The following is a 12377-nucleotide window of genomic DNA, read 5'->3' on the forward strand; positions in this document are numbered from 1 at the left end:
GATTTCTCGCTTTCTGTCTCTGTCTTTGTCTGTCTGGCGAGCGCACGCGCCCTATAGCAAAAAACCTCTCAAAAAAAAAAAAATTACTTACTCTTGAAAATATTGCTGGATCTTTCCATTATAGAAGGTTTACAGAATTAAAATCACACAAAAACTGATCAGAGGTTGTAGTGTTACAAAATAAAAATAGAAGAGCTAGCAGGTGGCACAAAGGTTAAGGTAGCTAGAATCCACATGGTCAACTGAGTGGTTCAAGTCCTAGACCTGGAGGCTTGAAAATCACACCAGGCACATGTGCATGCATGCCCAAAATCCCAAGAGGAGAATGGAGAAGGGATTATGACATGGCCATCCCCTCCAAGGGGTGATTTCTCAGTTTCCTTCTCTTCATATCTCCCTCTATCTCTGTCTCTGGTGAACACATGTGCCCTATAATAAACTAAAAAAAATTTTAATGAACTAAAAACGCTGATGTTGGGTTCAGAACCTCCCTGCACCAAATCTGGTTTTCCCCTCTGTTTTCTCACACTGCTGTAGATTTTATTCCAAACACAATTTTAATGAGGTGGCTTGTCTGTTTCCAGTAGCAGATTGCCTGGGGAGGGGCATGGTAAGGAAGGAGCAGAACTGATAACAGGAACACTGCTAACAGCAAGCTGTGAGTTAGAGAGGGGAAATAACTGTGGGTAGTGGGGGCGGGGTAGCAGTGTGTACCAGAAGAGCAAACAGCTCTGTAGTCCCCAACTCTGTATTCCTAAAGGCTCCTCTATGTTAGAACCTAGTATTGTAACTGATCATACTTGTGACCCTCGGTTACCAGGAAAAATCTAAATTGTATTCACTTTTATAAGGTGAAACTAAGTGATACTTTTTAGAATTTTATGGAACTTCCTTTTCAAAAAAACTTTTTTTGCCTTAGGGCACGTATGTGTGCTCACAGGGAGAGAGACAGAGACAGTGAGAAGGAAAATGAGGAATCATTCTACAGGGGGATGCAATCCCTTCTCTTCCATTCTCCTCCTGAGATCTTGGGCACACATGCACATGCGCCTGGTGTGAATTTCAAACCACCAGATGCGAGATTCAAACTGTGGTCAGCCATGTGAGAATCCAGTGACATAACTGCTACACCATCTGCTGGCCACTCTTTTCAAATTTTGACAAATAGGACTCAAGTTATATATAAGAGTAGCTTCCAGATTGCGATAAAGTGGTGTCTTGAGGGTGGCCATGAAGGAGAGTCTCTGTACCTTCCTACAGAGAAGCTTCGTTTTATCTGTTATTAGACAGGTTGAGCATCCCTAATCTGAAAATTTGAAATCCGAAATGCTCCAAAATCCAGACCACCAACATGATACCACAATTGGAAAATCTTCTACACCTGAGCTCACGTGATGGATCACAGTCAAAGCACTGCCATACAAAAATATTGTATGAAATGACCTTCAGACTCTGTGTATAAGGTGTATATGAAACATAAATGAATTTCGCATTTTGACTTGGGTCCCATTTCCAAGACATCTCATTATGTGTAAGCAAAAAAAAAATTTTTTTTTCAATCCAAAATCCAAATCACTTCTGGTCCCAAGTATTTCAGATAAGGGATCCACAACCGGTATTAGACTTGATTGGGGTCAATGGGGTGGGGCAGGAAGTACAGGGCCCTGCCTGTGACCTCTCTTCCCAAGATCACTTCCCTTCCCACTGTGAGCTGTCCCAGCACTTGCCTCAGCTGCCCACTTGTGGAGAGGCAAGAGTGAGCTCTTGGAAGGAAGTGATGGGAACCAACCAGCTAGAGAAAGGCAGAAGAGAAGCATCTGAGAAAGCCCCCGGTCTTAGGAGCTAGTTTAACCCTTGGGGCTGCTCTGTCTGGACTGTGAAGGAAAGCCTAACCAAGATTACCCTTTGAGCAGATGTACAGACCAGGAGCACCCGGAAGGCATCCAGAGGTTGGCCATACCCAGGTGGCAGGTGGGCGAGCTGGAGAACAAGCAAGAGGCCTCCAGTTGGAGCTTTCTTTTGTCCACATAGTAGGAGCCACATGGTCCCTCCCTTGTTCTGTGTGAGCCATGCCTGACCTCTACCCATGATGCAAAGGCTCCCTGGTCCCAGTGTCCAGTGAGCACATTTACGTAGCAGAGTGAACTTTGCAGGGGTTTGTTTGCTCTGCCATCAGTACCACCAGTAAAGAACACAGCCCTAGCGTTCCCCAGCCGTGAGCCCACGAATCCCTTACGGCTCCAGTGGCCCAGAAAAATCACAAAGGATGCTTCGTTCCTCTTTTGTGCCATCCTTGGCATGCAAGTGACAAAGCCAGAATTCACATAGAGGATTCTCACGCTCTGGGGAAGTCATCCATGTGGTTAGCTGACATGTTATAGTGTGGACATGTATCTGCTGGTGTCCCCGAGGCCCGACGCGCTACAGATCTCAATGTGAGAGCAGTGACTTATGTCCCTGTACAGTGGCCAATGTGCAGAGTGTCAGCCTCAGTGTATATTCTGTTAAAGGTGGGTTCTCACTTACAGTTTTTTGTTTTTCCTCCCACATCAATAGTGTTCATAATATCACGTCTCTCTGCCTTGTACCAAGTGTAACATGGCTGTGGCAGAGGGCTTTCCAGGCAGGAAATTCTAGGCAGGAAAAGCAAGATAAATATGAGTTCCTTAGGTTATGTTCAGATTAGACATGGTGTTTTTGGCTCTTTTTTTTAAAAGTTCTTCTCCTTTTTGATAGCCATTTGTTAAATTTTCAAACTCACTTTCCTTGATGTTTTGCAAGTAAAAATTGATTTCGTGATTGCCTGGTAACCCAAGCATGGAAACGATGCCCTTAGTGATTTCTAGGAGACCTTGTCAGATCTTAAAAGGAAGCAGAAGACACAGCTTTTTTGCCTGTCAATTATGTCGTGTAATCATCACTGCAGTTAAAGGTAGCTTCTAGAGTAAGAGCTCAAGGTGTTTCAGACTCAATGGGCCTTGCCAGCTGAATATGTAACAGCTCATTTTCAAAAGATTAGAATAATATTCCTTTTTTTAAGAATTACTTTATTTAACTTTATTATTATTATTTTAATATTTACAGAGAGAGAGAGACATGGTGTATGTGTGAGAGGGGAGGGAGAGTGAAAAAGCAAGCCTCCAGGTCTGGGACTTGAACCAAAATTGGCCATGTGGAAGTTCAGCGCCCTTAGCCACCATACCACTTGCCAGCCCCATCAGACAGTATTTCAAAATATTACTCACTCTTGGGAACCAGCAGTTAGCATGATGGCTATGTCGCTGGACTCCCACGTAGTCAACCACGGTTCGCGTCCCGGACCCAGTGGCTTAAAACTCACGCCAGGCGCATGTGCGTGAGTGCCCAAGATCCCAAGAGGAGAATGGAGGAGAAGGGATTGCGACGTGACCATCCCCTCTGGGGGGGGGGGGATTTCTCGCTTTCTGTCTCTGTCTTTGTCTGTCTGGCGAGCGCACGCGCCCTATAGCAAAAAACCTCTCAAAAAAAAAAAAATTACTTACTCTTGAAAATATTGCTGGATCTTTCCATTATAGAAGGTTTACAGAATTAAAATCACACAAAAACTGATCAGAGGTTGTAGTGTTACAAAATAAAAATAGAAGAGCTAGCAGGTGGCACAAAGGTTAAGGTAGCTAGAATCCACATGGTCAACTGAGTGGTTCAAGTCCTAGACCTGGAGGCTTGAAAATCACACCAGGCACATGTGCATGCATGCCCAAAATCCCAAGAGGAGAATGGAGAAGGGATTATGACATGGCCATCCCCTCCAAGGGGTGATTTCTCAGTTTCCTTCTCTTCATATCTCCCTCTATCTCTGTCTCTGGTGAACACATGTGCCCTATAATAAACTAAAAAAAATTTTAATGAACTAAAAACGCTGATGTTGGGTTCAGAACCTCCCTGCACCAAATCTGGTTTTCCCCTCTGTTTTCTCACACTGCTGTAGATTTTATTCCAAACACAATTTTAATGAGGTGGCTTGTCTGTTTCCAGTAGCAGATTGCCTGGGGAGGGGCATGGTAAGGAAGGAGCAGAACTGATAACAGGAACACTGCTAACAGCAAGCTGTGAGTTAGAGAGGGGAAATAACTGTGGGTAGTGGGGGCGGGGTAGCAGTGTGTACCAGAAGAGCAAACAGCTCTGTAGTCCCCAACTCTGTATTCCTAAAGGCTCCTCTATGTTAGAACCTAGTATTGTAACTGATCATACTTGTGACCCTCGGTTACCAGGAAAAATCTAAATTGTATTCACTTTTATAAGGTGAAACTAAGTGATACTTTTTAGAATTTTATGGAACTTCCTTTTCAAAAAAACTTTTTTTGCCTTAGGGCACGTATGTGTGCTCACAGGGAGAGAGACAGAGACAGTGAGAAGGAAAATGAGGAATCATTCTACAGGGGGATGCAATCCCTTCTCTTCCATTCTCCTCCTGAGATCTTGGGCACACATGCACATGCGCCTGGTGTGAATTTCAAACCACCAGATGCGAGATTCAAACTGTGGTCAGCCATGTGAGAATCCAGTGACATAACTGCTACACCATCTGCTGGCCACTCTTTTCAAATTTTGACAAATAGGACTCAAGTTATATATAAGAGTAGCTTCCAGATTGCGATAAAGTGGTGTCTTGAGGGTGGCCATGAAGGAGAGTCTCTGTACCTTCCTACAGAGAAGCTTCGTTTTATCTGTTATTAGACAGGTTGAGCATCCCTAATCTGAAAATTTGAAATCCGAAATGCTCCAAAATCCAGACCACCAACATGATACCACAATTGGAAAATCTTCTACACCTGAGCTCACGTGATGGATCACAGTCAAAGCACTGCCATACAAAAATATTGTATGAAATGACCTTCAGACTCTGTGTATAAGGTGTATATGAAACATAAATGAATTTCGCATTTTGACTTGGGTCCCATTTCCAAGACATCTCATTATGTGTAAGCAAAAAAAAAATTTTTTTTTCAATCCAAAATCCAAATCACTTCTGGTCCCAAGTATTTCAGATAAGGGATCCACAACCGGTATTAGACTTGATTGGGGTCAATGGGGTGGGGCAGGAAGTACAGGGCCCTGCCTGTGACCTCTCTTCCCAAGATCACTTCCCTTCCCACTGTGAGCTGTCCCAGCACTTGCCTCAGCTGCCCACTTGTGGAGAGGCAAGAGTGAGCTCTTGGAAGGAAGTGATGGGAACCAACCAGCTAGAGAAAGGCAGAAGAGAAGCATCTGAGAAAGCCCCCGGTCTTAGGAGCTAGTTTAACCCTTGGGGCTGCTCTGTCTGGACTGTGAAGGAAAGCCTAACCAAGATTACCCTTTGAGCAGATGTACAGACCAGGAGCACCCGGAAGGCATCCAGAGGTTGGCCATACCCAGGTGGCAGGTGGGCGAGCTGGAGAACAAGCAAGAGGCCTCCAGTTGGAGCTTTCTTTTGTCCACATAGTAGGAGCCACATGGTCCCTCCCTTGTTCTGTGTGAGCCATGCCTGACCTCTACCCATGATGCAAAGGCTCCCTGGTCCCAGTGTCCAGTGAGCACATTTACGTAGCAGAGTGAACTTTGCAGGGGTTTGTTTGCTCTGCCATCAGTACCACCAGTAAAGAACACAGCCCTAGCGTTCCCCAGCCGTGAGCACACGAATCCCTTACGTGAGCACCCGCGGCTCAGGTGGGAAACGGTCCTCATCCCGTAGCAGCATCAGGATTCCAGTAATGAGAAGCATATGTTTCTAGTACACAGTTCATTAATTCTCATATTCCCTGAAGCTTATTTCCTCCCACAAGACATGGAGAGCTTGGAAGTGCTTTTGCCAATAACAGCATGATTGTTGAATCTCAAAACAGTGTCACACTTAGTCACTGGATACGTGTGCATTTTACAGGAAACATGTGCCAAAATAAATGACTCTCCCCCAGCTGGATTCGTTCCCTTTAGTGTGAAAGGACCGCATCCCCGTCGCACTCACACTTCCACAGGAATGACTTTGCTGCCAGCCAGACCCAACTTTTCACAGAAGGGTTACCTGATAGTATTGTTTGGATTGCACCTCTAACTTTCACTGGCTTTGAAGTATTATCAAGACTGCTCTATGGTATTTCTAGGTGCTGAGAAAAAGACAGAAAGAGTAGAAAACACAGGCCCCGGGCACCAGCAGATGGCATGGTGGTTAAGGAGGCTGGGCTCCCACATGGCTGACCACAGTTCGAGTCCTGGACCTGGCCTCTTGCTTTCTGACTTTCTTTCTCTCTCTGTTTTTCTCTAATGAGCACCTATAGCAAATTTTAAAATACAATAATAATAATAATAAATAATTCTTTATTTTAAGAGAGTTGTTTTCGTTTTTTTGTTTTGTTTTGTTTTGTTTGCTATAGGATGCATGTGCTCACCGGAGAGACAGAGAGAGACAGAGGTACAAAAAACGACAAGTCACCCCCTGGGGGGTAACCACGCCACAATCCCTTCTCCTCTATTCTCCTCTCGGGATCTTGGGCATGCACACACATGCTTCTGGTGTGAGGTTTAAGTCACCAGGTCCGGGTCTCAAACCACTATCAACTATGTGGAAGTCCAGCAACAAAACCTATGCCATCTGCTGGTCTCAAAATAAATAATTCTTTAAAAAAAAAAAAGGCCCACCCTCCCGGAGCATATCTCTAGAAGAACCACAGATTACATGTGTTTCTGGAAATCAGTACAATAACACCTACAGATAGGTAGAAGATCCATGTGTACTAGAAGTTCTTCCAAAAATGGCATGGATTGATTTGCAACTTGAAAGAGGAAAAACCTATGTGACCTTCGAGCCATAATTGCAGGCAAAGTCTCAGACTTGAGTGAAAGTGTGTACTGTGAGGACTGGCCTGGCAGGAACTTGGAGGGACTGAGGGGAGGCCAAGGAGCAGGTGGTGTCCTGCCTCCCTTTATGGGTCCCTGGTGGCCTCCATGGCTAATGGCGTTTGAAGCCCTTCCCAGGCAGATGCTAAACTCCTTTCCAGCCTCCGCCAGCTGCTGCCTCTGTCCCATCCCCAAGCATCTCACATGCTCGCCACTCCATGCCTCTGAGCACGCTGTTCCCTTGGTGTGGAATGTCGTCCTCTGCCTTCTTCCCCACCCTGTGCCCCCGAGCCCTGCTCATTCATGAGAGCTAAACTTATCCAAGCCTTCTCCACCTACCCTGGGTGACACTGTCTCCTTGCCGCTGTGTCATCTTCAGTCTTTGGCCTTTCTGAGTCCCCCAGCACTACAGCTACCACTACTGGACAGTGGGTCTTCCAGGCTGGACCTGGGGACTTGTTCGTGAGGTGGGGTGTGTGTGTTTGTGTGTGTGCAAGTGTGCCCTTCCTCTTGGCTTGTCCTGCATGTAACTTGCAGATATTTTAGAAGTCTGTTTCAATTGATTTTCTTGCGTTGTAGAAGACAAAGGCAACTTAGGGATGGAGGCTGGTGTTTACTCATGAATGAGCTGGAGCTAGGACTCGGCTTCCAGCTTGTCTCCGGAGGGTCCCATTCAGCCTAACTTAGAATCCACTCCGTTTGAGGAGCAATGACTCAGGATTCTAATCTGGGGAAAACTGCAAACCAAAGAATGTGCAGCCACATCCTGCCAACTCAGACCCTGACAGTGCGGCTGTTGTGGGAGAGCCTGTGGGAGGCGATGTGGTGTGGAAGTCTGGAGCGGAATCAGGGGGGGTCCCAGAGGGGAAGATGGGCACAACCACAAGTGGTCTGTCCTCTGCCTCAGGCGTGCCTTCTTACCCGGCTTAGAAATCCTTTTTCATATTGTGTCGAATGTCGTGTGCATCCATGTCCTCACTAGCCCTGCAGAATTAACTGATTCTCTGAGTTGCTCAAGGATTTCCAGGTTGGTGGGCTTCAGGGAATGAATCCGAAGAGGGTGTCTTGTTCTTACAGTCTTTTTAGAAACCTTTTAGCTTCTTCTCTCCTCTAACTTGAACCGAAATCATCTGGAACCTGTTGCGTGGAAGGTCAGGGATGACACAGCCCTCCGGCTGTCTGGCTCTCCTCCCCCCACCCCACCACCACCACCACCACCACCACCACCCTGTAGCTGCAGTGAGCATGGAGACGGGGCTCCAGGAGGCATTATCCAGGCACCTTTCCACCCACTGCTTCTGAGTGTTGCCATGGTAACTGATAGGGCTTAGAAGCAGCCCAAGTATTGTTTCCTCTTTCTTCAGGGGGGAAAATACACCTCATGGATGTGTATACCCAAAAAGGGCAAGCATTTGGAAAACCAGAATAGAATATTTGCTGGGTAGTTGGCCCATTGCAACCACGAGTGCCATAGGGCCCTAGGTGTGGCGATTCTGGGCGGTGTTGGTTACACGAGGGATGAGCTGTGTGCAACCAGTGTCTCCATGCAGGTGGGTCAGAGTGGGCATGCATGAGTGTGCAAGGGCTCTCAGCCCCCTTGCCTCCCACCCACCGCTGCCATCACAGGCTCAGAGCAAGGTCCTCTGCATGTGAGCAGGCCTGTCCACTAGCTCATCTCTGGTTGAGAAATAGCCCAAGAACCTAGGACAAGATTGTCTTCCTTGGGGCCAGCAGATGGTGTAGTGGTTACATTGCTAGACTCCCATGTAGTCAATGGGATTCAAATCCAGGACCGGTGGCTTAAAACTCATGTAGTAAGGGGATGGGGTGGCTGGCAGGTGGTGTAGTGGTTGGGATGCTGGACTCCCATGTGGCCAACCACGATTTGAGTCCCAAATGTGGCAGCCTACTTTCTCACTTTCTCTCTCTCTTTCTGCCTTACTCTGTCCCTCCCTGGTCAAATTAAAATAAGTAAATAAATGAATAAAATTAAATAAAAATAATTATTTAAAAAAAAATAATTAAAGGACCAGCTAGATGGTGTAGTCCTGGGGGATATTTCTCACTTTCTGTCTCTTTGTCTCTCCAGAGAGTGCACATGCCCTATAACAAAAAAATTCTCAAAAAAAATAAAAAAGAAGAGATTATCTTCTCAATGTGTCTACTCATAGAAATTTTATAAGAAAAAAGTAGTCGAATGCCAGGGAGGTTTACAGGAAACACAGCATGTATGACAGGGCAAAAGAAATAGCACCAGCCTGAGGTCAGACAGACCTAGGTTCCTTTCCTGCCCTCTCTACCATGAGAAGCCTTGAGAAAGTTTTAGTTAGTTAGTTTTTCCTATAGGGCATATGCACTCACCAGAGACAGAGGAAAACAGAAAGAAAAAGTGAGAAATCTACTCTTTGGGCTGCAGGGAGAATGGCCATGCCACAACCCCTTCTCCTGCTTTCTCCTGTCAGGATTTTGGGCGCACACACACACACACACACACACACACACACACACACACTTGCCCAGCGTATTTTTTCAAGCTGCTGGGTCTAAGACTCTTCCCCCTTAGTTGGCCATATGGGTCCAACCACCTTAACCTCCATGCCACTGGCTGGCCTCCCTTGGGGAAGTTTTAGAACTTAACAATTTGCAGTGCCCTCATCCAAAGAGAGAAAATGAGTCCTACTCTGCAGGGCTGTAGTGAGACTTGTAGACAATCTGTATAAGACACATGTACTGCAAGTACCTACTATATTGATGTGAAATTTTAGTGAAAGAAATGACTGAAAGATAAAGTATAGACCTCCAGTATCAGAACGTTCTTAAATGTCCACCTAAGCCAGACTTACTGGGTCAAAATTTACTAATATTGGATGAAAGAGCGAGCGAGCGAGAGAGAGAGAGAGAGAGGCTTCCCTAGGTAATTCTTATGTAGCCAGTATGTGATTCGGGACAGGAAATTTGCTGATTTGCTCAAGCATAATAGTTTTAAACAGAGCTGGGCTCCCCCTCACTCTTTTCCACTTCTACCAACCCCCATCATGCTGCCTTTGGCTACTTTTGGACTCCAAAGGTTTCTGCTAAAACTATTCATCTTTGAAAGGTGAGATGTTGGGGTCAGTGGGTGGCATGGTGATTAAGGCACAGGACTCCCACACGGTCGACTGCAGTTCAAGTCCTGGACCCAGCAGCTTGGAACTCACATGGGGCATATGCTTGCCTGCCCAAATCCCAAGAGGAGAATGAAGGAGAAGGGATTGTGGCATGGCTGTTTCCCCTGAGGGATTATTTCTCACTTTCTCTTTGTCTGTCTGGCTGTCTGTCGCTCTCTCTCTCTCTGTCAGAGACAGACACCCTATAGCCAAAAAAAAAAAAAAGAAAGAAAGAACAACAAACAAACAAACAAAAACCTGAAAATGTCCATCCTTTCCTTAGGAGAAGTTGAAAAGAATTTTTACAGAAAGCTATATTGCAATCCCCAGTTGCCCATGTGACCATCTCAGCTCTCTCACTGGTTATAAACTTGACATGTACAGTGACTCTTAGAATTTGCTTAAGCCTTAGATAGGAGTTCGGCATATATCTGGCTGAAATTCTCTTGTGAATCCCACAGGAACGTGGCTGAAGAGTGGTCTGGGCCTCGTGCACCAGGAAGGCAGCCAGCTGACGTGGACGTACATCGCCCCCCAGCTGGGGTACTGGGTGGCAGCCATGTCTCCCCCTGTCCCAGGTAACACGAAGCCAGCACCTGTGAGGATGAGGATTGATTGCTTTGAGGGCTCAGGCTAAGTATACTTTTGAAAATAACTTCAGCAAAGAGAATGTGTCATATTCCTAAAGTGATTACAAGTCTGAAAATCTAATGAGGAGAAAAGGTATTTTGTGGGGGTTGGGGAGGTTCTGGTTGGAATTCTCCTATCTACCATAAGAATAATGCATAGAAATAGTCTTGTCTTGTGTCCATTTTGCTCAGACAGCTGCCATAGGGAATTCTTCATCAAAAGCCCACAGAGACAGCGGGCTGTGAAGACTGCCTCCCTAATTCCTGAAACAGCTGTGGCCTGGTATAAGCGAAAGGGAAAAGCACTCCGAAGAGGAACTAGCATCCAGGGCTTGGAGGGGCAAAAAGCTTCATTTGGCATGTTCAGAAAGCTTAAAAGGAAACCAATTGCCTTTTGTCTAAAAAAAGTAATCTCTCTTAAGATATATGAATTAACTCATATCTTTCAGAATGTGATTAAAAGCTTGTTATATGCCCATGACTATTCCAGAATTTTTTCCCCCAAAATAGTCATCTCAGGGGAATTATTTCCAGTGATGGCTTCCTTTGCTCCTTTAGAATCTATCTCTTCCCAACTGCAGTTCAAGTCCTGAACTTTGGGACTTAAAAATCACCCTGGGTAGGGACCAGCAGATGGCATAATGATTACGTCGCTGCTCTTCCACATGGCTGACCACAGTTCAAGTTCCGGACCCAGAGGCTTGAAATTCATACTGAGCACATGTGCATGGATGCCCAAAATCCCAAGAGGAGAATGAAGCAGAAGGGTTTGCAGTGAGGCCATCCCCTCTGGGGAGTGGTTTCTCACTTTCTGTCTCTCTGGCAAGCACCCATGTCCTATAACAAAAATCTCTCTCTTAAAAAAAAAAAAATACAAGAAAGAAAAGAAAATCACGCTGGGCACATGTGCATGGATGCCCAAAATCCCGAGAGGAGGATGAAGGAGAAGGGATTGTGGTGTGGCCATCCCCACTGGGGGCGGTTGATTTCTCACTTCCCCTCTCTGTCTCTCCTCTCCAGAGCACACATGCCCTATGGCAAAAATGTAAAAATAAATAAATAAATAAAAAGTAAATCTGTCTCACTTAAAGAACCTGTCTCACTTAAAGAACTTGTCTCACTTAAAGAACCTGTCTCACTTGAACTGCCTTCATTACTGAATCCCTTTCTCAGAGGTCAATCTCATGCTCAGAGGGTATCTTCAGTTTTGATTTTCAACACATCTTGAAAGTCATGCATAACCCAGCTGGTGAATAACATAGATGACTGAGTTAGGTTAAAATGTGCTTTGAGTAAAGTCATGAAGGCAGTTCCCAAATGAAAGTAAAGTCATTTTAGCCATGGAAGTTCTCACTGGAATTAGCACTTAGAGTCCCAAAGTAACTGATTTGATGGAGGGCATTCCTAGATGGGAGTTGAAAAACCTGTCCCAGACTGAGAAAATGTACACTTCACACCTGTGTTTTAAGAGTCTTGGGAACCAGCAGTTAGCGTAATGGCTATGTCGCTGGACTCCCATGTAGTCGACCGCGGTTCGTGTCCCGGACCCGGTGGCTTAAAACTCACGCCGGGCGCGTGTGCGTGCGTGCCCAAGATCCCAAGAGGAGAATGGAGGAGAAGGGATTGCGGCGTGACCATCCCCCCTGGGGGGTGATTTCTCGCTTTCTGTCTCTATGTCTCTCTCTGTCTGTCTGGCGAGCGCACGCGCCCTACAGTGAAAATCTCTCCAAAAAAAAAAAAAAAAAAGAGT

The 12377-nt window shown here is 45.8% G+C and overlaps 1 protein-coding gene across 1 annotated transcript in view; it reads left to right on the forward strand.

Annotated features, from left to right (window-relative positions):
* Positions 1 to 12377, forward strand: part of FAM171A1 (family with sequence similarity 171 member A1) — a 171099-nt gene that overhangs the window by 152213 nt on the left and 6509 nt on the right. Inside the window, exon 7 of the mRNA XM_027776232.1 lies at positions 10460 to 10576. Within this exon, the coding sequence (XP_027632033.1) occupies positions 10460 to 10576 (117 nt within the window). The remainder of the gene's footprint in view (positions 1 to 10459; positions 10577 to 12377) is intronic.

Source organism: Tupaia chinensis, unplaced genomic scaffold (assembly GCF_000334495.1).
Source record: "Tupaia chinensis unplaced genomic scaffold, TupChi_1.0 Scaffold000647_1, whole genome shotgun sequence".
NCBI lineage: Eukaryota > Metazoa > Chordata > Mammalia > Scandentia > Tupaiidae > Tupaia > Tupaia belangeri.